General features: G+C 44.5%; 1 protein-coding gene across 3 annotated transcripts in view; it reads left to right on the top strand.

Moving 5' to 3' along the window:
• Positions 1-248: 248 nt before the first annotated feature.
• UBE2D1 (ubiquitin conjugating enzyme E2 D1) overlaps positions 249-25,408 on the top strand; it is a 78,135-nt gene continuing 52,975 nt past the window's right edge. For 2 of the 3 annotated variants that reach the window (XM_073596345.1, XM_073596343.1), the window contains exon 1: positions 249-483. In XM_073596345.1, the coding sequence (XP_073452446.1) occupies positions 460-483 (24 nt within the window). In that variant the 5' untranslated portion in view covers positions 249-459. Of the gene's footprint in view, positions 593-25,408 lie in introns of all 3 variants that reach the window. The other variant, XM_073596344.1, reaches the window with a different exon arrangement.

The raw sequence follows: 25,408 nt of genomic DNA, 5'->3' as shown, positions 1-25,408 counted from the left end.
ACTATTGAACTGAGGGATTATAAATCTTTCTCTGTAGGTGTGGTGTGATATACCTTTTGCTTTATCTTTATTTCTTTCAGTTGCTTTCACCACATAGTGCTATGAAGACATTGTGACTACAGTTGGCCGTTTAAATAAAGTTGTGCAATTTTGGTAAAAAAAAAAAAATCTCGGCCGCCTGTCTTCCCGGAGCCTTGTCATGACGACATTCATGAAAGCCGAGAGAAAAGCGTGTGATCTATGTACGCCCCGCCCTGCAGCTCCCAGCCCCGCCCTCAGTGAGTCAGGCCCGGGCCGGCTGTAAGCGCAAGTGACTCGTTTCCTCTTCACAACACAAGAGCCGCAGTGACAGGCCTGAGCCTCTTCTCTGCCTCCCCCGGAGCCACCCCGCTGAAGCCGAGACATCGAAAGCCGCCGCCGCTGCCCTCCGTCCCCGTCCGCCATTCTGCTTCCACCCCCATGGCGCTGAAAAGAATACAGAAAGTAAGTGTGATATGAGGCAATCCCGGGAAACAATGGAGGCCGCCTCAGTCGGTGCCCTGTCATCCCCAATGCAGGGCTCTGTAACAGCGCCCCCTACAGGCCGGCACAGGTGAGCTCCCCCCACCCCACGGATTGGGGTCACCTCACAGTGTGAACTCAATGTCTGTGTTTTCAGGAAGACACACTTCTCCTCTTACACCCCATTTTATGTATGACTTACCAGTTCTCTGCCTTTCATCACCCTTCCCCTGGACATGCCCTTACCTGTGTGCCCAACACATCCCTCTATAATCCTGTTCTCTGGACGTAGTGAAGTCTGACTAAACCCAATCATTCAGTGCCTTGCTCTATTGGTCCCAGCACAGCCATTTCTTCCCCCCTCTTGTCTGGTGATCCTGCCAGTCCCTCGACTTCCTCTCCTGGGGTGACCACGTTGACAGCAGTATGGTCATTGCCTCCCCCCGTGTAGGCCGGTACTGGGGACCCCCCCCCCCCCGTGTAGGCCGGTACTGGGGACCCCCCCCCCCGTGTAGGCCGGTACTGAGGAACCCCCCCCCCGTGTAGGCCGGTACTGGGGACCCCCCCCCCCCGTGTAGGCCGGTACTGGGGACCCCCCCCCCCGTGTAGGCCGGTACTGGGGACCCCCCCCCCCCGTGTAGGCCGGTACTGGGGACCCCCCCCCCCCCGTGTAGGCCGGTACTGGGGACCCCCCCCCCCCGTGTAGGCCGGTACTGGGGACCCCCCCCCCCGTGTAGGCCGGTACTGGGGACCCCCCCCCCCGTGTAGGCCGGTACTGGGGACCCCCCCCCCCGTGTAGGCCGGTACTGGGGACCCCCCCCCCCCCCGTGTAGGCCGGTACTGGGGACCCCCCCCCCCGTGTAGGCCGGTACTGGGGACCCCCCCCCCCCCGTGTAGGCCGGTACTGGGGACCCCCCCCCCCCGTGTAGGCCGGTACTGGGGACCCCCCCCCCCCCGTGTAGGCCGGTACTGGGGACCCCCCCCCCCCGTGTAGGCCGGTACTGGGGACCCCCCCCCCGTGTAGGCCGGTACTGGGGACCCCCCCCCCCGTGTAGGCCGGTACTGGGGACCCCCCCCCCCCGTGTAGGCCGGTACTGGGGACCCCCCCCCGTGTAGGCCGGTACTGGGGACCCCCCCCCCCGTGTAGGCCGGTACTGGGGACCCCCCCCCGTAGGCCGGTACTGGGGACCCCCCCCGTGTAGGCCGGTACTGGGGACCCCCCCCCCCCGTGTAGGCCGGTACTGGGGACCCCCCCCCCCCCCGTGTAGGCCGGTACTGGGGACCCCCCCCCCGTGTAGGCCGGTACTGGGGACCCCCCCCCCCCGTGTAGGCCGGTACTGGGGACCCCCCCCCCCGTGTAGGCCGGTACTGGGGACCCCCCCCGTGTAGGCCGGTACTGGCCTCCATTTAGGCTCCACCCCCCCCGGTGTAGGCCGGTACCGGGAACCCCCCCCCCCCCATGTAGGGTGTAGGTCGGTACTGGGGCACTCCCCCCCCGTGTAGGCACTTACAGCTTACTCACACCGACACTTTAGGTTAGAAAATCTGAACGCAGGACAAGTTATCTGGGAGGAGTAACGCACTTTTATGAATGTCTAGATTACTTTTTCCTGCATTCAGATCTTTCTGATTGAAAGTCTAAGTCTAAATCCAGGTTTCCTTGTCACTTAAAAATAGTTTAATTGGGCTGAGCTGCTCCGTATGAGCTATTTTCTTTATTTTGTAACTTGGCCACATCGTGAGAGCTGTACCAAGATGTAGTAGAATCAGACGTATACAGTATGTTGAAAGGTGTTCAGCAGTACGGGCCACGTCTCATTCACTGGGGAGGGATGAGTAATTTGTCATTTTCTGCCTCCAACAACGCTGCTGGGAGGAAAGAGTGATGTCATTTCCCCCCATTGCCTCCAACAACACTGCTGGGAAGAAGGAGCGACAATGTCCTCTCCACTAGCAGGATTCATGTCGCTGCCTTTTACGACATTGCTGGGAAGAGAAAGTTACTTATGAGGCCATTCTCCTCACCAGCGGGATTCCCCTCATTGCCTCTGACAACACTGCTGGAAAGAGGGAGTGACGTGTCCAGTCGTTATCCCGCCAGCTGGATTCCCCTCACTGTACATGTGCTAGTGCCAGCAGCTTAGTTTACTCTGTTGCTTTGGGAACTGGAGTCACGGACTAGTAACGTCACTTACAGCAGTGGTATACTTACTGTCACGCCCACCCTACATTGAGAAGGCTAATTTGTGGAGACAACGCACCAAAAAAAAAAAAAGCTATGTAATGGGTAATTTACAAAAAATTGTAAAGAGGGCTATAAGACTCATACTGTTGGGTTGGCCTGTTACCATGCTCAGGGGTCAACGTACACAACTACTTAAAGTAAATGTTTATTGCATGGAATAACCTAATTTAGATTGCAGACGGTGACTCAATTTTTATTATGTTGAGTTTTTTTAAGCCCCCAGCGGCAGACCTGTGTGAGTACATAAGCTAAACAGCAGCAGAATGTGTTTTCCAAAGTTGTGTAGTGCCTGCGTAGACTTGTGGCTATTTTTACACATCTAGTAGTTTGTCAACACCCATATATCTTGTTCTGCTAAAGAGCTGTGTAATAGTTTATTTGTTTTTTAGGTCAAGATCTTTAAAGATGAATTCCAGGAAGGAACTCAGCCACTTTGTAAAAAAAGTGAAGCCACGCTATGGGGTTGATTTACTAAAACTGGAGAGTGCAAAATCTTGTGCAGCTCTGCAGAGAAACCAATCGGGTTCCACGTTTTTTTTTTTTTTTGTCAAAGCTTAATTGAGGAAGCTAAGGTTAGAAGCTGATTGTGAGCCACTGCGCAGCCCCGCCCCCACTCTCTCCTCATTGGCTGTGATTAACCATAGAGGGAGCCAATGGCTTCCGCTGCCATCTCAGCCAATGAGGAGGGAGAGCCGAGACTCTTGTGCATATCACAGGATCGGGCTCAGGTAAGCATTAGGATGGGCTGGCAGTACTACTGTACACAGGTTTTTTTTTTTTTACCTAAAAATCCTTGACCCTTTACAACCACTTTACGTGTAAGGAGCTGCTATATCAGTCTGATATTTTTTGAAGTTCCAACTTTAGCAGACATTTCATACCAATCTTTGCTCAGCCCCCCACAACATGACTCTCAGGTTGGGGAAACCATAACCCTAACGGGAAACACTCTGAAGAATGAGGTTAGGGTTTCCCCCCTGGAGAACAAGGCTAGGGTTAGGGTTTCCCCTTGAAGAACAAGGTTAGGACTCAGGGATTGAAATAGGGACCTCCTCCAAAGGAAAAAGGTCAGCAGGCAGGTCCCCAGAGGTCAGTGGTAAAGAGGCGTGGCTGACCCACCTCCACCAAAGTGTTATATCGACTAAACGGGCGTTTTTAAATGCCGGTATCAAGCTGTCAAATTATTCAGAGGAGGTTGCCTCAGCGTCCCATGTACATTAAGCCTAAACGGACGTTTAGGAGCAGTTGGACATCTTTTTCCGTTGCCCCTGAACTCTCCTCCATGTTATCTTATCAGTACTTGTACACAGGGTCATTTCAAGTCATTTCTAGGCAGTTGAGTTTAGAGTCTTTTTTTGGAACACAAAAAAATGGGTTCACAAGCTGAGTTTAGAGGCATTTCAAGCACCAAACGCTGTATCTTGCGGTTACCCACGTTTCGTTTACAGGTGTTTTTCATTTTTTTGCTATTTTGAAAAAAAAAAAAAGAGAAATGTATTTTTTTTTTTTTTTTTTTTTAAATGCTTTTAAACGCAAACGTGGCAAAACGGATGTTTTAAATGTGGGTTACTATCTGTCAAGTTAAATCATTCAAGAGAGGTAGTAAAAATGTCCCGTGTACATGAAGCCTAAGGTGGTTCTAGAAAAAAATGTTCCTTTTTGTTGCGTTTTTTTTTTTTTTTTTTAATTTTTGTGTAAACACCTAGCAACTAGTAAAAACCGTGTGTGTGTGTATGTATGTATTGTTTGTGTATATGTATGTGTTTTAGCTTATAGAAGAAACCTTTCTGTAGCAGTTGCGGTTTCTAAGTAGTGCTGGCTCATGAGTGATTCTAGAAAGATGATTGATGGCTGAGCTTATTTACTGGTGCAGAGATGAGTTTGCTAAGTGTACTACTAAACCATGACAACCAGTCAGAACAAACTACAGCAGTTCATCTAAGTGGTCTAACGACAGCAGTGTAAAGACTGAGCTAGTGTGTGAATGTGTCTCTAAAAGTGGTATTGGGCACGATCGCAAAAATCTACATACTCTTAGCCGCATATAGAGCTGGTTCAGTTCAGAATCGCACAGGAGCGCTGTCTGCGTTTCTTTTTTGCGATTCATGTGTATTCCCATGTAGTGTGATTTTTACAGCTTATTCGTTTGAATGAGCTGTAAATTGCATTGGAATGCAGAAAAATTGGTGCATGTACTACTTGTTCAGAAATGTGCCACAACAATTTGCATGGTACTGCCGCGGCAGAACAGTGCGATTTGGTGCCTGGAAATGTACTGCCTTTGGGGTGCTGTTAACAATACTTTGGCATCCGCAGCAGATGACGACAAAAGTGGTGCAGTAAATACACACGGAATGCACCTTTCCCGGATCACGTTATGTGTGAACCTGCTCTTAGATTCCAATCAGATTCTGGATGCAGTCATCTATCTTCTCTAAGCAGCAAAACCATCTGCATAGATAAATGCTCAGTTTGAATTATGCCATTGAAAACCCATTAGCTGCATTTAGGCCTCATGTACACCACAGCTGCTAAACTGAAGTTTAGGAGCAGTTGGGTGTTTTTGTTAGCAGCCCCTGAACTCTCCAGTCTTATCTTATGTGTACATGTACACTTAGTCATTTTATAGTAGTTTAGAGGCATTTGAGGTTACAGGCATTTTTTTTGACAGCAAAAAAATTGCGTCATGACTGTAGTTAACTCGTATTTCAAACGCTTGTAACCACGGTAAACTGTGCTTATAAGCATTTTTAAAGGGGGAAAAATTCCTGATAATTTGTGAACCTATAAAAATGTTGAAAGAACACACATTTCACCACATGCTGTTGCCTGCAACAATTAGGGTTCCGTAGCAACGAACTCTGGTCCTCTCATGCAATTTTCTGTCTTCAGAGCCTCTGAAACATCGGGAGCATTTCCTCACACATGCTCCTGATGGGATCCACAGTGAAAACACAAAACGTAACACCACTATCTACAAGCACGTGGCTCTCTTCTCTCACAGAATGTCTGAAATAGTTAATAATTTACTTGTTTTTCATGCATTGTGGACATTTGGAAGGGTCTCTTGAGATTATTTTTAAAAGACGCTACTAAACCTGCATAAACGTGGTATGTAAGTCCTCATGTAAACTGCTGCTGATAAACGGACTTTTTTTGGGGATGGGACCGTGCTGTGTGTGTGTGCGCGCCTATGGATGCAGGCAGCACATCTCAAGATGGAGCTCATGCAAGCAGCTTGCTACGGAGGCAGTGGGAGAAGAGGAGCCAGGTGTGCCACTGGGGGACCCCAGAAGAAGAGGTTCAGGGCCACTCTGTGCAATTCCAGTGCACAGAGCAATTAAGTGTAATATGTTTGTTTAAAAAAAAAAAAAAAAAAAAGACTTTGCAATCACTTTAATGCATTCTCTGCATTAAGGTAAAAAATGTTTCGGTAGATGTGTAAGTGCCCCCCCCCCCCCCTTTTCATAGATGATTACCTGAGTCTTGTCTCAATCCAGCACTGTGCCCATCTGTAGAGGTGCTGCTCTCCTGTTCTCCTCACAGGATTTGTCAATCAAAACCTGCGATAAGAAAGCTGGAGGCAGGGTTGTGCTATGCTGTATGTTTCTATAGACACACAAAGCAGGCCTCGGGAGCACACACAGCTAGCTATGTGACCACACACAGAAGAGGAGGAGCCAAGAGCACCTGTGTAGGATCCTAGGAGAGTTAGAAATGAAGCCTTTCCAACTGTTTTAGGACCTCTTTTACACTTGCGGTCAGGGGGATGGTATAAAAAGGTGATTGATCTGCTGTTTTTTCACCCCATTAAGCTACAAAGGCAGCTGGACAGGGTTGTACTTGGTATCGTGATCACGTAAAAAAATTATAGCCCCTGTTGTGTGAATGGGGAAGTGTTGCCACTGTATGCAATATACATGTTGTGGTGTGGACTTTTAGGGTTAAAATGGGTGCGGAGGCTGGTTCCCAGCCATCTGCCCCCTGAAAAGCAACTTGCCGTTGATCGCATCTCAGAAGGGCAGTAAGGGCTGAAGTGTGTTAATGGGACTTAAATTAATATTTTGTTTATACTGAAGTTAGGTATTAAGTGTGGTGTGTAAGGCTTTTTTTTTTTTTTTTTTTATATTTTCCTTCTTGGCTACTAAACCTAACTTACTATAAATAAGATCTGTATAAAAGTCATTCTGTATTTATATGTAGTCTTTCGTTCTTTGTCATGTCAGTTACTCGCCCTTTAGGTTGTGCTAGGCCTTGGCTCTCACAACTTCCTCATGCCTTATTGCTGACTTGTGCTATCACTCGAAACTCATCTTGCCAGGAACCAGTCACATTATTCTCTAGTGGCTCATGAGATACATTCTGGTTGTGAAATGCTCAACAAACCAGTAACCCCTTATGTGCCACAAGTATGCTCTGGAGCTCCTTTAAATATTGGCTGAAGTTATGTATGCTGCTGCTTTATATGGAAGGGAGATCTGTTACTGATCAGGTAGAGTCAAAAGTATATAATCTGCAGGAAGGAAGAGTCCTGGCATTGCCCACAGAATCCCTCTGCATTTCTGTTGATGAATGAATAGAGTATCAGCTATCTGTGGAATCTCCTCATGTTTTGTCTGTCTTCTAGTTTTAGGCTCCTTGCACACTGGAGCTGATAAACTGCAGTTTATTGGCGTTTTTTTTTTTTTTTAAAAGCCCATAACTCTACTTTATGTTAGCACACATGGACGTTTTTTAGCTTTAATGAGCAGTGGAGTTTATGGGCTTTTTTCTGAGCGCCTTTTTTTTTTCAAAGTGCCGTTTTTCACAGCTAAAAAAACGCTAAACGCGTGTTAATTAGCGTTCAGCGTTCTATTTTTTTCAATGCATTGTGGGAGTTTGGAATGCATTGTGGGATTTTTGGAGTGTCCTCTGTATTTTTATTAAAAACGCCCATAAACGCTAATGCTAAAAAACGCTCATAAACGTTCATAAACGCTAGTACAAAACGCTCTTAAAAGCACATTTTCAACCAGTGTTTTCTGCCAGCAATCTGGAATCCAGAAAAAAAGCTTTTTTGAGCTTCAGTGTGCATGGAGCCTTATGCTTGTGGCCCAGCAATCAATTAACCATAAACAGTGCATGCGGAATTGTGTGTGTGGGGTGGGGGTGGGGGGGGAGCTGAAGACTCTAAACTCTATACTTTCTTTACTTTGGAAAGTTCTAACTCCTGCTTTTAGGAATTAGTAGCTCACAAGGAAATGACTGAATGTATGAATACTTTATTGCTGTTCCTCCTTACCAGAAGACTTGTGTTAAAGCTATGTTTCAGGCAGATATAAAACCCATACCAATAATCCCTGTGGTTATTGTACATTTTAAAAAAGAAAATTCAGGTTAAAATAGTGCTTCCATGGGCAAATTATAACAGAGAATATTGCTTTAGGTTGGCATCGGTAAGTGTGTTTTAATTTCAACAAAAAAAAATTCTACTTGGGAAGAGGGGAAAAAATAGATTAAAGTGATCACCAGGACTTGTCCAGAGACATTACCTGTCAGCAATGTTGGAGGCAATAGCTGTCATTATACCTACACATGCATGGTTGACAGTAAAATCCTCACGCATGCACATTTAATAACTGTAATGTGCAGCAGCACGCAACCTCAACGGATGGGTTTCTACTCTGCATGTACAGGTTATTAACAGAAGTCTAATCTTTACTGTATAATCTTTACCTGCAGAGAAATATGCTGACTTTAGTAGATGCACGGGTTGCTTTTAATTCTGAATTGGCACCCCCACGCATCTGCAGCCCGGGGGGCAATTTCACGCATGCTAAACCACATGGTGCTCCAGCACTGTGCGATTTCAAAAACTGGTCTTGTTTCTCGTGGGTATGGCAGCCCATTGAAATGAATAGGCTGCCCTACAAGTGACAAATACGCTTGTACAAGTCTGAACGGAGCCTTCGTCCGAATAATTTGTGCTATGACCAGAAAACATGCACTCTATTCAGTAATATAGTGTCTTCAAAGAATTTATTAAAATGTATTTTTAGGATTTGTCTATCGTCAGAGAGCACCTCTTTGTGAAATTACCCCTAAACCTGAGCTGTGCCTTACGCCATGCCCCAATACTCACCAGAGGTACAGTAAATGATCCTACTAGATCTGGCCATAAAATGAGGCATTTTTTGGACTCGATTTTCCCTCCCACTGAGCCTTCGTATTCTGACAACAGGGAGACTTTTCCCGCTGTCAGATTACACTCATCAGCACTGCCAGCTATTTTCTAGAGTTATTTTTCCAACAGGCTGATTTGTACCAGGTATGGATTTGATTTAAATCAGCTCTATTTTAAATCAGAATTTTTAGAGAGCAACTGTCATCTCTGTCCCGCAGCAGCTCCTCCTCTGACCCGCTGTTGACTCACCGACAGTCCTATCCACTTTAATGGGACGGCTGGTGATGCGGCAGTGACACAACAGGGTAAGGGAGGCAGCAGGTGAGTGGATGCCCGCTAACAGGCGCTGCCATGGTGGATCTGAAATAACGTGTTCTCATTAAATGTAAGGACTTATTCTTGCTGGTAGAATAATTATATTTGCAAACAAAATGAAGGTTTCCAATATAGAATAAGCTCTCGGGTTAGTAAAACAGCGATATCAGAACTGATTTTAGGTTAATCACACAGTTGGAGAACTACTCAAATTCTTTTATTTAAAACGGTAACATATTGCATATTCTTGTGATTGCTTAAACATCAATGAAGTGCATAAACAAAATATCTTTGAAAAAACAAACAAAAGAACCGAAACTGAAAATACATGATCTCATAAAAGTGAGTAGATTGCTGCCATTTTTGTAAATATTTTATTATATCTTTTCATGTGACAACATCGAAGAAATGACACTTGCTACAATGTAAAGTAGTGAGTGTACAGCTTGTATAACAGTGTAAATTTGAGGTCCCCTCAAAATAACACACAGCCATTAATGTCTAAACCACTGGCAACAAAAGTGAGTACACCTCTAATTGAAAATGTCCAAATTGGGCCCAAAGTGTCAATATTTTGTGTGGCCACCATTATTTTCCAGCACTGCCTTAACTGCTTGCTGACCGCCGGCTGTCAATTGACGGCCAGGCGGCGCAGCTGTCGTTGCATGCGGGCGTCATATGACGGCCTCGCTTTCCAGGCCCACCAGGGGGGCTCGCACCGCCGACGGCGATCGCGCGCCCGCCATGTCACTGGGCACCCGGTGCGCGTGCCTGGCGGCCGCGATTGCCGGTAACACAGCAAGACAGTAGATTTGTGTGTGTAAACACACAGATCCGCGGTCCTGTCAGAGGAGAGGAGACCGATGGCATGTTCCCAGTACAGAGGAACACCGATTGGTCTCCTCCCCTAGTGAGTCCCTCCCCCTACAGTTAGAAACACTCCCTAGCAACACAGTTAACCCCTCGATCACCACCTAGTTTTAACCCCTTCCCTCCCGGTCACATTTATACAGTAATCAGTGCATTTTTATAGCACGGACCGCTGTATAAATGTGAATGGTCCCAAAAATGTGTCCGATGTGTCCGCCGCAATATCGCAGTCACGATAAAAATCGCAGATCGACGCCATTACTAGTTAAAAATAAAAATGTTATAAATCTATCCCCTATTTTGTAGACGCTATAACTTTTGCACAAACCAATCAATATACGCTTATTGCGTTTTTTTTTTTTTTCCCCAAAAATATGTAGACAAATACATATCGGCCTAAACTGAGGAAAAAATTTGTTTTAAAGAAAAAAAATTGGATATTATATCTCAAAAAGTAAAAAATATTGTGTTTTTTGTTTTTTTTTGTTTTGTTTTTTTTAAACTTGTCCCTCTTCTTTTGTTTATAGAGCAAAAAATAAAAACCGCAGAGGTGATCAAATACCACCAAAAGAAAGCTCTATTTGTGGGGAAAATATGATAACAATTTCATTTGGGTACAGTGTTGTATGACCGCACAATTGTCATTCAAAGTGCGACAGCACTGAAAGTTGAAAAATGGCTTGGGCAGGAAGGGGGTGAAAATGCCCTGTATTAAAGTGTATGTAAACCTAATGTCATCCTTTCTAAACTACTGCCATAGGGGTTATCTATAAGGATATACAGGCCTCCTGCATGTATCTTTACCTGTCAAATGTCCCCCCTCTGTCTGTTATTAGACCCGAAAAACTGCAGATTCTGTGGGTGGGTCTGTTGTCTGGAGCTCGGTGGGTGGAGTCTTGATGTCAGTAGACATCACCTCGTCAGTAGCCCACCTCTACACTCCCCTTGTAAATATGCATTTTCTCCTTTGTATTTCTTACACTGAACTTCTGCTATGATCACTAACATCCAGTGAAAAGCCAGGAAAGTAACATGATTTCAGCATGCCAAATCATGCTGAGGTGTGGAACAGCCAATCCTTGCAGAGCAGTTGAAGAAAGGAGTGGGGGTGGGAATTAAAAAATAATGCATGTCTTAGGCTAGTGCACGAGATGTAAATCACCTGTCACTCACAGCAAGGGGGAGGATTTGACAGTTTTTCTCTGTCAAGTTTTATCTCACTGAACAATAAAAGGGGATTGCTCAGAGCTGGATTAACTCTTTGTGGCAAGACTGGGCTCAAATGATAGAAAATCTTATACTCTACATTGACATAAAAAAAAAAAAAAAAATTTGGGTTTACATCCACTTTAACCATCTAGGGCATGGCGTTCACCAGAGCTTCACAGGTTGCTCCTGGAGTCCTCTTCCACTCCTCCATAAAGGCATCATGGAGCTGGTGGATGTTAGAGACCTTGCACTCCTCCACCTTCCATTTTAGGATGCCCCACAGATGCTCAATAGCGTTTTGGTCTGGAGACATGCTTGGCCAGTCCATCACCTTTACCCTCAGCTTTTTTAGCAAGGCAGTGGTCGTCTTGGAGGTGTGTTTGGGGTCCTTACTGTGTTGGAATACTGCCCTGTGGCCCAGTCTCCGAAGGGATCGGATAATGCTCTGCTTCAGTATGTCACAGTACATGTTGGCATTCATGGTTCCCTCAATGAACTGTAGCTCCCCAGTGACGGCAGCCCTCATGCAGCCCCAGACCATGACACTCCCACCACCATGCTTGACAGTAGGCAAGACACACTTGTCTTTGTACTCATCACCTGGTTGCCACCACACATGCTTGACACCATCTGAACCAAATAAGTTTATCTTGGTCTCATCAGACCACAGGACTTGGTTCCAGTAATCCGTGTCCTTAGTCTGCTCGTCTAAAGCAAACTGTTTGCAGGCTTTCTAGTGCATCAACTTTTAGCAGAGGCTTCTTTCTAGGGCGACAGCCACGCAGACCAATTTGCGGTGTATGGTCTGAGCACTGACAGGCTGACTTCCCACCCCTTCAACCTCTGCAGCAATGCTGGCAGGACTCGTACGTCTATTTCCCAAAGACAACCTCTGGATATGACGCTGAGCACGTGCACTCAACTTCTTTGGTCGACCATAATGAGGCCTGTTCTGAGTGGAACCTGTCCTCTTAAACCGCTGTATGGTCTTGGTCACCGCACTGCAGCTCAGTTTCAGGATCTTGGCAATCTTCTTATAGCCTAGACCATCTTTATGTAGAGCAACAATTTATTATTTATTTTTTTTCAGATCCTCAAAGTTCTTTGCTATGAGATGCCATGTTGAACTTCCAGTGACCAGTATGAGAGCGATAACACCAAATTTAACACTCCTGCTCCCCATTCACACCTGAGACCTTGTAACACTAACGAGTCACATGACATCTGGGAGGGAAAATGGCTAATTGGACCTAATTTAGATATTTTTACTTGGAGGTGTACTCACTTTTTGTTGCCATTGGTTTAGACATTAATGGCTGTGTGATGAGCTGTTTTGAGGGGACAGTAAATTTACACTGTTAAACAAGCTGTACACTCACTACTTTACATTGTAGCAAAGTGTAATTTCTTCAGTGTTGTCACATGAAAATACGTATATACTTGGGTATAAGCCAACCCGAATATAAGCTGAGGCACCTAGTTTTACCACAAAAAACTGGGAAAAAGTATTGACTTAAGTATAAACCTAGGGTTGGAAAATGCAGCAGCTACTGGGTAAACAATGCCCATATGCAGCCTCACTGTGCCCATTTGCAGCCGTACCTTTTTGATTACTAAAACAGCGAGTGTCTACCGCTGTGTTATGCGGTCTGTTCGGCCGTCCATTGTAACAAAGCCCCGCCTCCTCCTCGTCCGTGATAGACGGAACACTGATACAGTTTCCCAGCATTGTATCAGTGTTCCTCTATGACAGACGAGGAGGAGGCTCACAGACTGCATAACAGCGGAAGACACCCGCTGTTTTAGTAATCAAAGGTATGGCTCACTCGAGTATAAGTGCACGCGGGGGGGGGGGTTCAACCTAAAGAATGGGCTGAAAAACCGAGTGACAGGTGATTTTACATCTCGTGCATTAACCTAAGAGACCTGCAGTATTTTTAAATTCCCTCCACCCACTCCTTTCTTCAGCAGCTCTGCAAGGATTGGCTGTTCCACAACTCACCATGATTTGGCATGCTGAAGTCATGTGGTTACTTTCCTATCTTTTCACTGGATGTTAGAGATTATAGCAGAAGTTCAGTGTAAGAAATACACAGGAGAAAATGCATATTGACAAGGGGAGTGTAGAGGTGGACGGGAGTCTACTGACATCACGACTCCACCCACCGAGCTCCAGACAACAGACCCACCCACAGAATATGCAGTTTTTCGGGTCTAATAACTGAGAGAGGAGAGACATTTGACAGGGTAAGGATACATGCAGGAGGCATGTATATCCTTATAGATAACCGCTATGGCAGTAGTTTAGAAAGGATGACATTGGGTTTACATCCACTTTAAAGGAGGAATAAAGCACTTAAAGCTATGTGCAGAAAGATCACAAGGTTTATAAGCTGCTTAGAATGTTTCACTTTCATTTTTACTGCTTGCCCTTCCTTCTCACACTTAGAACCTGGTAAAGATGCATTTCTCTTCAAACAATCATACAGTTTTAAGTGTACATAGGTTTGCAAGACAGTGGGACAAAGGACTATTCCTGAACTTTGTTTTTTCTCATGGTTACTGTGAAATTGTGTAAATGCATCAATGCAGTGCATGTTATCTCAGCTTGGAGAGCTTGGATTCATTGAATGAGCTTACCAAAAATGTAAATATTACAGAATATACAGCCTCGTGCTATACAAATAAGCTCCATTTCATGCTGAATAAACTAAATTATTGTATCTTAAATAGAAAACTATCTTTAGATAGATTTTTACTCCAAAAGCATTTTTTTAACTACTTCCTGACAGGCCACCACACATACACTGCGGCAGGGTGGCTCGGCTGCGCAAAACACCGTACATTTACGCTTCCTGGTCTGATTGGGCACAGCAGGAGCCAATCGGCGGTTTCCGTAATTGTTTGGGGGAATGACAGAACGGCAGTCTGCCTTCGTAAAGAAAGCAGACTGTTGTTCTGTCACAGAGGGAGATCTGTGATTCTTACTAATCCTCCTTTCCCTCTCTTAACCCTTTGATTGCCCCCAATGTTAACCCCTTCCCTGCCAGTGTCATACAGTGTCAGTGCTTTTTTATTTATTTTTTTTTTTTTTAGCACTAATCACTGTATTGGTGTCACTGGTCCTCAAAAAGTGTCACTTATTGTCCAATTTGTTTGCTGCAATGTCGCAGTCCCGCTAAAAGTCACTGATCGCTGCCATTACTAGTAGAAAAAGGGAAGAAAAGTCCCTAAATCTATCCCATAGTTTTGTAGACTGTTACTTTTGCAAACCAATCATCATACGCTAATCAGGATTTACTTATTTATTTTAGAATACAAATTGGCCTAAATTTGATGAAGAAATTTTGATATTTTACATTTTTTTTTTTTTTTTTTTTTATGTATTTTATAGCAGAAAGTAATTTTTTTTTTTTTTTTTTTTTTTTTTTTTTTTTATAGCACAAAAAACACAGCGGTGATCAAAAAGCTTTATTTGTGGGAAAATAGGACATGAATTTTGTTTGGGTACAACATTGCATGCCCACGCAATTGTCAGTTAAAGTAACAGGGCCAAATAGCAAAAAATGGCTGGTCTTTAAAGCGGAGGTTTGCTGAAAAAAAAAATATTAAAAGCCAGCAGCTACAAATACTGCAGCTGCTGACTTTTAATATATGGACACTTACCTGTCCAGGGAGCCCGCGGTGTCGGCAGCCGATCCGTCCTTCGGCTCTCGGTGGCTGCTGCCGCCGCCATCCTTGGTAAGGGAATAAGGAAGTGAAGCCGTGCGGCTTCACTTCCTGGTTCCCTACTGTGCATGCGCGAGCCGTGCTGCGCGTCTTCACAGGTCCCTGCTGTATTCTGTGTCTCACAGAATACAGCGGGGGAGGACGGGGTAGGCGGCAGAAGTGGCGTAGGTCACCGCGGTGATCTATGCTAGGAAGTGGGAGCAAATACATGTATTAGACAGGTATCTGCTCCCTCCTCCCCCCCTGAAAGGTGCCAAATTTGACACCGGAGGGGGGTGGAATCCAAAAAGTGGAAGTTCCATTTTTGGGTGGAACTCCACTTTAAAGAGGAACTGCAGTCTGCTCACATAATTTTTGATTTACACAGAGGCACACCTCCCAGCTCTCATTGGCCCTTTTATGACTCCTCCTCCCTTCCTGGCAAACTCTCAGGAGACAGAGAGCTGTGCATGTCATAAGCCTTGGCTTTTTACCAGGCAAACAGGAAGTGGGCTGTATAAGGTATTTACTGGCAGGAAAAAAAAAGTTAAAACTTTAAGGGCAAAAGATTTAATAGATGGAACGTTGGGAAAAAATGACTGAAGGAATGAGAGCTGCAGAGCTGGAGGGGGCTGGATGTGGGCCGGAGTTAACGGGAGGCTGTGTATTCTTCCACAGAGGAGAAATGAGCAGGTCTGTTTGTGTGTAAATCCAGGAAGTCAACAGGCATTAGCTTCAGCTGCCCACAGTTAAAATGAATGCAGCCACACTTAGTTGAGGGATATTTCTCCAGCATATTTAGCAAGTACAGAATCACAGTATATAAAATATATGCTGTGGTTGGAGGGAAGCTTCAGAATGGCAAAGATGTTTTTATTACAAAATTATGTGAGCAGACTGCAGTTCCTCTTTAGGTTTTCAGGTCAAAAACACGTGGCTTGATAAATCACTATTTTACCAATTCAGTTTACAGCACCCCTCAGACTGGAAGGGGAAGGTACAGGGCTAGAAGGCAGCCGGACTGCTCTGCAGTACAGAAAATGTTGAAAAGGGGAAAGCGGAATAAAAGGATTACCTCCTTGCTGTGCTTTCAGTGTTCGATTAGTAGACTGGGGGTGAGGGTGTGTGTGTGTTGTGTGTTTTTTTTTTTTTTTTTACCAGGTTCTGCAGCAGTGGAGGAGGTCAGGGATCTGCTGTACTCTCTGGTGGAAGTGCCTAGATTACAGGACTTTGGTAGGATTTAAAATTATAATTCAAAGTAAAATACTAGCTGCCTGGTTATCATACTGATACTTTGTTACTGACCTACAACAAGCAGATGAGCTAATCGCTTCAAAGTTGCAACTCCTGAATTGTGTAGTTGTGCTTAAAAGTATTAGCCATTGGCTCAAATAGCATTGCTATGCTCAAATAGCATTCCGGAAGAACTGGTTATAGCAAATGGGGGAGGGGGGAATGCACTGTAAAAGCAAAATTTAAAAAACAGCTCTATTAATATTTAAGAGACTCACCATAAAATACTGATCCAGGAGATTTTTCAATTGCCTCTAAGGATCATTAAGAGTTATTTCATTGTTATTCTATTGCTAAAAATTGTATTTTATTTGCCTGCTGTTGAATCGGTTTTCTTATGAGATGTTAGCTGCATAATAATGCCATAATTGCAAAATCGCACATGTTCCTCTGATGCACGAAGAAATGTGCATGCCTTTTTTCTGGCACAAGGCACTGCCATTGATTCCCAATGGCATCTGAGAACACATTACCATGCATTTTGGTGCGGCATTATTTAAAAAAAGAAAAAAAAACAAATGGGGTTATGCACTTCTTTCTTTGTGCCATATTCACACATTGAAACAAATGTGCTCCCATAAACGTGATGTACAAAAAAATGCACATGCACCATTACACCTGCTTAGGTGTGAACAGAGCCTAACTGATGAGAATAGGTCAATAACCTGCCTATACTGTATTGATTACAGTTAAACTTTTTAGTGACTTTGCATTGAGAAAATTAGAGACTGTCATTGACATCTTCTTTAACCACTTGCTGGCCATGGCACTTTTTTTTTTTTTTTTTTAAATCTTTCACACAATTGTTAAAATTGCTAGGAAATTACCTATAACATCCAAACATTATATAAAGCTCTGGCAAATAACATGGTGGCTGTTGCAATGTTTTATGTCTCATGACATTTTGTACAGCGTTTGTTACAAATGTTCAGAAAAAAATACACTGCGTGTGCCTGTGAGATGGTGACAAACTATATGGTACAGATTTTTTTTTTTTATAGGTGACATTTTAGAAGCCTTCATGATACTTCATGTGTGGTGCAATCACTGTTTACGTGTGTGTGTGTGTGTGTGTGTGTGGCTAACCCCAGCCCCCTATGTGGTAGCTTTGGGCAGGTGACAGGTGCTCTTTATCAGAGACAGCAGGGTCCCCCCACCCCAACGTTTCCCCTGCCCTCCAAATGGGGCAGATGTTAAAATTTCTTTATTGTACATCATGGGCCAAAGTAGTTAATTGATGGGTTAGGGGCCACCTTCAGGTGTTGACACTGGTATACCCAATCAAGAAAGTTCACTCCCTATATAACCCCTCCTCCTTCCAGGAGCACATCGTTTTTTTTGCTAGTGTCTAAGGTGTGGGTCATGGCTGAAGATGTGCTCTGAGGAGTTCCAGGAGGGATCCATGCTGAATTTAAAAAAACCTCCACAACCGGATCCATCCACGCCACTGAGGCCACAGGATTGTACTCAGGCCTCGCATAGAAGGACGAGGTTTTACCTGTAACTCTTCTCTTTGAGGGCTGGACCCTAGGAACCAGGACTCTTTTTGGTCTTGCTACATTACCTAAAGTTGTCCTGAGGGGTGCTATACAGGTCCAAAGGAGTGGAACCCCTATTAAAAAGGGACCTGGTCTTTGAAGGTTTACTAACGCAGCCCGCTGTGATGGGTGAAGTTTGGTCTGTTTAAAACAGCAGTATCCTGTAGCGAAGATAAGGTAAGGGAAGAAGCTTAGAAACTGTAAAAAGTTCACCTATGCCTTTTCTTACATATATTTTAAACATTGTAATGCCTTAAAACTCCTCTAGAGGGAGTAAAGATACACATTCCCTTTTCAGCAGCTCGGTGTCCAGCTACAACAGCATGGTGTGTCCCTGTATGGGGGGGGGGGGGGCGCGACTAAGCAGCTGGGGGTACGTTATGTATACTGCACAAGGTATATTACGTCCTATCTGTAGGCCCAAGATGTTTGAGCAGATTATTCCAGGTGTGATGGTACTAAAGGCTGTTTTACACTTCCAAGTAAACCCCCCCCGTCCCCGTCCGCGGGAGGGCGGGACGGCTTTCTTATACAAACATCTTTATGTATACCTGCCTTTTAGCATTTTTCTTTAACCTCCCTGGTGGTATGATCATTTCAGGTTTTTGGTGCTGAAAGCGGTACCATTATTTTGCATGGAAATTTGGCGTTTTTATATTGTAGGCCTGTAATTCTTAGGAATAACACACTAAAATCTGTCCAAACAAGAGTCTAGTAGACATCCCGGGTATGATAAAGTTTGAAACCCTAAATCATAATATAATAAATAACTATAAATATAAGAAATATTATAATAAAAATGATTCAATAATTTAATTGCAGAATTGTTGCTGTCGTTACTTCCAGTGTTTGATGGCGGATTTCCCCACAAATCGCTATCGCTCAATTCTGCAAGTGATTCTAATTTATTATTGCTGTTTTCTAGCTGGTCTAAACCTGCTTTTGATGTAAAGGGACGGTTTTGGTTGCTATGGACAATATCCAGTTTCCAGGCAAAAAACAGTTTTTATAATATAAAACTGCATGCAGGGCACTGGACAAACCACTAGGAACAAAAGGGAGTTGAAATAAATTGATACAGTAATGTAATCTGTAAGATTACAGTGTACTGTATGTGTATTGTGTGTTTTACTTTTTGAATTTGGCACCGTTCTCCATCCCCATGCGTCGCAGGGAATGGAGCCTGGGCACTGTGATCGCGCGTACTGAAGTTAATTTGAGAGGAGGAGGGCGGGTCAATAGAAGGGGCGTGGCCAATGGAGTCGGCGCCGTGTGTGGGACTCAGCGTCCACATGGAGCGCACAGAGCACCGGCTTACACCTGAGAAATCTTTAAAAGCAGCGCTCTTATGACTAAAATGTCTCTACCAGAGCAGCTGAATGTAGAGCTGCCACATAGGACACAGGAGCGCTGGAGCACATGAGGGGTTTACACATGCATTTCTAGTACAGGAAAATACAGTGTTGTTTAGCATCAGATTAATCTTGATGTTGTATTGTTATTTCTACTATTGCTCTGCAAATACTAAATTTTTATTAGAATGCCTCTGCTTTTGTGCTTAGCACTATGGCTTCCAAGGTTACCACCAAGGCACCTAAAGTTCCACCCCCAGGCGCTGGGAACTCCAGTCATGCCTCCACACTGTCATCCTCTCCGGAGATACCAGGTATGGCAAGCCAGGGTGAGTCTTTGGAACCTATTGGTGGTGCAACTGCTTCTCACACTTCAGCCCCTGGAAACGTGACTGAAGATGCCTTTTCTTCTGCCCTGCAGGGCTTAGAATGAAGATTAGCGGCTTTAATTGCATCCTCCATCCAAGGGGATAGGAAGCATGCTACCCTGTTTCCCCGAAAATAAGACCTAGCGTGATTGTCAGTGATGGCTGCAATAAAAGCCCTACCATGAAAATAAGACCTACAAGGACTTTAACTAGGGCTTATTTGGGGGGTAGGGCTTATATTGCAGCCATCACCGACAATCACGCTAGGTCTTATTTTTGGGGAAACAGGGTAGATCCCCCCCCTTCCCCACCTCAAACCCTTTACCAAGGGAACAGTGGGCACAGGATGAGGTATTACCCTCAGGCGATCACGTAGAAAAACAAGCCGATTTTTCCTCTGTGGAGGAAACAGTTGATGAACCTTATGCAACCTTGCAATCTGAGAGATTGATGATACAAACTCTTACGGAGATGGTTCGTTCCACTTTCATGCTACCCCCTAACAGAGTCAGCTGAAAGTTCGGTCACTTCCTTGGGTTTTTAAAAACCTTTTACAGCCTTTTCATGCATTACTAGAAAAGCTTATTTATGCTGAATAGGATCATCCGGATAAGCATTTTCTCCCTCCAGAGAGTTTCTCAGTTCTCTATTCCATGGAGGAGAAATTCAAGAAAGATGGAAAGTACCAGCAGTAGACGCTGCGATTTCCAGCATCAATAAAAAATTTAACTTGTCCAGTAGACCATGCACAAATGCTTAAGAATCCAACAGATAAGAAGTTGGAATTTTTGTTAATCCTCTTTTTCCTGGCAGGTGCCATTTCTTAGCCTGCAGTCGCTGCCCTAGGCATCTGTCAGTCCCTAAAGGACCAGATCAAAGAGGCCCTTAGGGAGGTCCCTGCACAACCGGCCCGTGAGTTAGCCGAACTACCAAAGGCGCTATGTTTTGCCATAGACGCCATAAAGCACTCTATCTACCAAGCGTCCCGCCTTGCGCTTGTGCTAAAACACATGTGTAGGACCCTGTTGGTCAGCCAAAGCATCTTGCAAGAAAGCTTTTGACTAGTTTTCCCTTTTCATTGGGGAAGATTTGGTCAAATACATACAAATAATTTCTAGCAGGAAAGGTACTCTTTTGCCCAAAAGAAGGTATAAACGTCCTTTTTATTTAAACGGACTCCTTCTGCACCAGGGGCAGCTGCCTCTAAGCCGCGGCAACGGTCTCCACCATCAGACTCTAGAGGAGAAAACATTCAGCCCCTGTATACATGATTGAAGATGCGTTTTTTCCTCCGCCCTACAGGGCCTAGAATGAAAATTATCGACTTTAACCGCATCCGCTATCCAAGGATAGGAAACGTGTTAGATCCCCCTTCCCCACCTTAGATCCCTTATCAAGGGAACAGTGGGTAGAGGATGAGGGGTTACCCTCAGGTGATCAGGAAGAAAGGTATACCGATTACCCCTCTGCGGAGGAGACAACTGGTGTTGAACCTTTTTTCAGCCTCGCAATCTGAAAGATTGCTGGTACAAATCTCTTACAGAGATGGTCCGTGCCTCTTTCAAGCTACCTCTAGTAGAGTCAGCTGATAGTTCTGTTTCTTCTTAGGTTCCTTAAAACCTTTACTGCCTTTTTCATGTGTTTCCTGTACATGTACAGATCCACGCAGAAATTCAACAGATCTATGGAGTCGATCAGGTCAGTAGTTTCTATCCTACAAAGAGGACAACTTCTGGTGTCTATCGGCATCAGGGATGCATATCTGCATGTCCATATATTTCCCGCTCACCAAAGGTTTCTGCAGTTCAAAGTAGAACAGCATTTCAGTTTGTAGCCTTGCCCTTCGGCCAGCTACAGCACCCCTAGTGTTCATAAGTGCTAGCCCCACCTCTAGCTAGGTTAAGGGCACAGGGCATAAACAGTCTTGGCATGCCTAGACTATCCATTGGTAATAGACCAATCGGTGTTCGGAGTAAGGTGTATGCATTATAACCAGTTACCTGGAAAAGTCTGGGTTGCGTTCTCAACCTAGTAAAGTCTCCCTTAAAACTGCTAAAAAAGCTGGAGTATTTGGGTCTGATCATAGATACAGCCCAGAAAAAGGTGTTCTTGCCCAGGCAAAAAACAACTCCATAAGAGAGTTGGTGCGGATGGTCAGGTCAAAAGGAGATCCCTCCATTCGCCTTTGCATGAGGTTGTTAGGAAAGATGGTGGCTTCATTCGAAGCAGTTCCCTATGTCCAGTTCCATTTCAGAATGTTGCAAAACAGTATTCTATTTGCTTGGAACAAAACAATCTAAGCTTTGGACTTGCCAATGCAGGTGTCCCAAAGCCTCAATTGGTGGTTAATAAAGAATCTGCTAAAAGGTAAATCCTTCAGACCAGCTATCTGGAAAGTGGTAACGGCAGAAGACAACTGTCCAAGGACAGTGTTCAAGAACCGAAAGAGCCTTGCCCATCAACATCCTAGTGATTTGGGCAGTGCGTCTGGCTCTGAAGGCCTGGACTTGCAGATTAAGGGATTGTCCTAACAGGATCCAATCCGTTAATGCCACGGCTGTGGCCTATATCAATCACCAAAGGGGACACCAAGAGTCTCTCAGCGCAGAGAGATGTGAACCATATATTCTAACTTGGGCACGGAGTATTTCTTTCTGCCCATCGGCAGTCTTCATTCCGGGAATAGAGAATTGGCAGGCGGACTACTTAAGTCGCCAGCAGATTATTCCCAGGGGAATGGTTTCTTCACCCTGACATATTTTCGGGCTGTTTGTCAAAGATGGGGCACTCCGGATGTAGATCTTCTAGTGTCCAGTTCAACATAAAGTTAGTCAACTTTGTGTCCAGAATAAAGGATTCATTCACATGCAGAACAGATGCGTTGGTGCTACCGTGGGATCAGTTCTCACTGATCTATGCCTTTCCCCCTGTTCAATTGCTGCCTAGACTTCTTTGCAGGATCAAGCTGGAAAGAAAACCTGTAATTTCTGGCAGCACCAGCATGGCCTAGAACAGGGATCCTCAAACTACGGCCCTCCAGCTGTTGCAGAACTACACATCCCATGAGGCATTGTAAAACTCTGACATTCACAGACATGACTAGGCATGATGGGAATTGTAGTTCCTGAACACCTGGAGGGCTGCAGTTTGAAGACCCCTGGCCTAGAAGGTCATGGTATGCAGTAATTGTAAAGATGGCAGTGGAGGGTCCGTGGTCCCTTCCACTAAGGCCAGACCTGTTCTCGCAGGGGCCGATATTCCATCCTACTTTACGAACGCTAAATTTAAGGGCCTGGCTATTGAAACCCACATTCTGAAGAAACGTGGGCTTTCCAGGTCAGTTGTCTCTACTTTGATTAATGCAAGGAAACCAGCTTCCAGAACTATATATTATAGAGTTTGGAGGGCTTATGTTTCCTGGTATGAATCCAAGGGTTGGCGCCCTCGGAGATATATCATATACAGAATTCTTGCTTTTTTTACAGTTGGGCGTATAGATGAATTTGGCCCTGAGTACTATTAAGGGTCAAGTCTCAGCCTTATCCATTTTTATTTCAAAGACCGCTTGCTACTCATTCTTTAGTCTGGGGTTTTATGCAAGGGGTGATGCGGATTAATCCGCCAGTTTAATCACCCTTGAGCCCTTGGGACTTTAGTTTTGTCAGTCTTACAAAAACAGCCATTTGAACTGATACAGCATATTCTCTTAGTCCTTCTGACAAGAAAGCTGGTATTTTTGGTTGCTATATCCTCAGCAATGAGTGTTTCATAATTCGCTGCTCTTTCTTGTAAAGAGCCATATTTGATTATTCATGAGGACAAGTGATGTTACGCCCTCGTCCAGGCTTTTTGCCAAAAGCAGTTTCAGGTTTTCACCTGAACCAAGATATTGTCCTGGCATTGTTTTTTCCAAAACCATGTTCCAGGGAAGAAAAGTCACTACATTGTCTTGATGTGGTGGGAGCAGTGAAAATCTATTTAAAGGCATCTGCTCAGATTCATAAGACTGATGTCTTATTCTGCCAGAGGGTCTTAAGAAAGGACAGGCAGCGTCAAAATCCACTGTCGCTAAGTGGATTTGGCAAGTTATAATTCAAACTTTATGATTTAAGGGGTAAGATAGGGGTAAGATTCCCCCTTTTCAAGTTAAGGTGCACTCTACCAGGGCGGTTAGTGCTTCTTGGGCAGAACCAGTCCTCCATGGCTCAGATCTGTAAGGCCACAACTTAGTCTTCAGTGCATACATTCACAAAAATGTTATCAGGTGGATGTAAGGAGGTATGAGGATATCGCCTTTGGGCACAGTGTGCTGCAGGCAGCAGTTTAAGTCCTCAAGTCTGGGGGTACCCTGCGGGTTGTCTCTCCCTCCCCTCAAGTAGCATTGCTATGGCAAAAAAACTGATGTGTTCCCGGAAGGAGGAGGGAGTGTACTTCCTTGATTGGGTATACCAGTGTCAACACCTGAAGGTGGCCCATAACCCATTAAGTAATTACTTGGGCTCTGTGTCCCATGATATACTCCAAGAAAAGGATTTTACAGGTAAGCTGTAATAAAAATCCTATTTTCACCCAACATTGAGGTGGGCTTCTGCTGCAGATTTTATGGTATGAGCATTTAAAAAAGGGGGGAAAAATGTAATTTGTGGATTACAAATTACTCTTGATGAAGGCCCCATAGAGGCCAACTTCATGGCCAATATCCATGCCAGCCTTTAGTCAATTTTAAAGCTGATGTTCTGGAAAACCACTGCATTTAAAGATTACATACCAATAAGAACTGTTTTACCCAATAAATGGGTTTTATTTCTATCTATCCAGTCCTGAGATTTACACTGTCTGCCAGACAGCACTTCCCTGTCAAGGAGATCTGATTATCTTCTGTATTTAACATGACCAGGTCTCCTCCCCATCACCACCCTGTGACTGCACAGTAAGGCCAGATTCACACCATTACAGCTGCGGTTTGATATGATTTTTAGTGTGACTTGGTTGCGTTTTTGGTAGTGAAAGGAGACTGGATGCTGGTAAAAGTGGAGCCTCAGTCATTTTTTTCATCTTTCCATCTATTAAATCTTCTGCCCTTGTTGTTTTAACTTTGGATAGTAAAACATTTTTTTTTTTTCTGCCAGTAAATACCTTATACAGTCCACTTCCTGTCTCTTTCCTGAAGTCTAGGCTTATGACATCATGCACAGCTGTCTCTCTTGTGAGAGTTTGCCAGGAAGGGAGGGGGATGAGTCATAAAAGGGCCAATGAGAGCTGCAGAGCTGGAGGTGTGCCTCTGTCTGTGTAAATCCAGGAAGTGACCAGCCAGCAGCTTCAGCTGCCTACAGTTAAAATGTTTGCAGGCAGACTCAGTGGAGAGAGATTTCTGCAGCATATTTGGCAAGAATCACAGTATATATAAAATAATATGTTAAGTAATATGATAAGTGATTGGAGGGAAGCTTCAGAATGGCAAAGATGTTTTTATTACAAATTATGTGAGCAGACTGCAGTTCCTCTTTAAGGAGCCTTAACAACCTGCAAAAGCACACCAAAAATGCATGTATATGTGATTTTGGTGCATTTTCATTGAAGTCTATAGGGTAAAAATCACGCTGCAGTCGCATCAAAGTACACGGGTCCATTTTCCAATTATTTTCTAATTATCACATAATCACAATTGCTGCATTAATGAACATAGAGCTGCAATTATTTTGTGTCATATCTTTGCTTGGCGTTAGCCACTTTCCGTCCACTGGGAGCTGCACTTTAAGTCCCAAGAAGTCACCAGAGACCAGCCCTACCACTCTGCATTGCAATTGATTGTGAAATCAAAAGTTCTCAATACAATAACTGCTTCA

The sequence above is a fragment of the Aquarana catesbeiana genome, linkage group LG08 (genome assembly GCF_042186555.1).
Source record: "Aquarana catesbeiana isolate 2022-GZ linkage group LG08, ASM4218655v1, whole genome shotgun sequence".
NCBI classification, from domain to species: domain Eukaryota; kingdom Metazoa; phylum Chordata; class Amphibia; order Anura; family Ranidae; genus Aquarana; species Aquarana catesbeiana.
The sequence above is the reverse complement of the archived record's forward strand: the minus strand, read 5'-3'. Positions and strand labels throughout refer to the sequence as shown.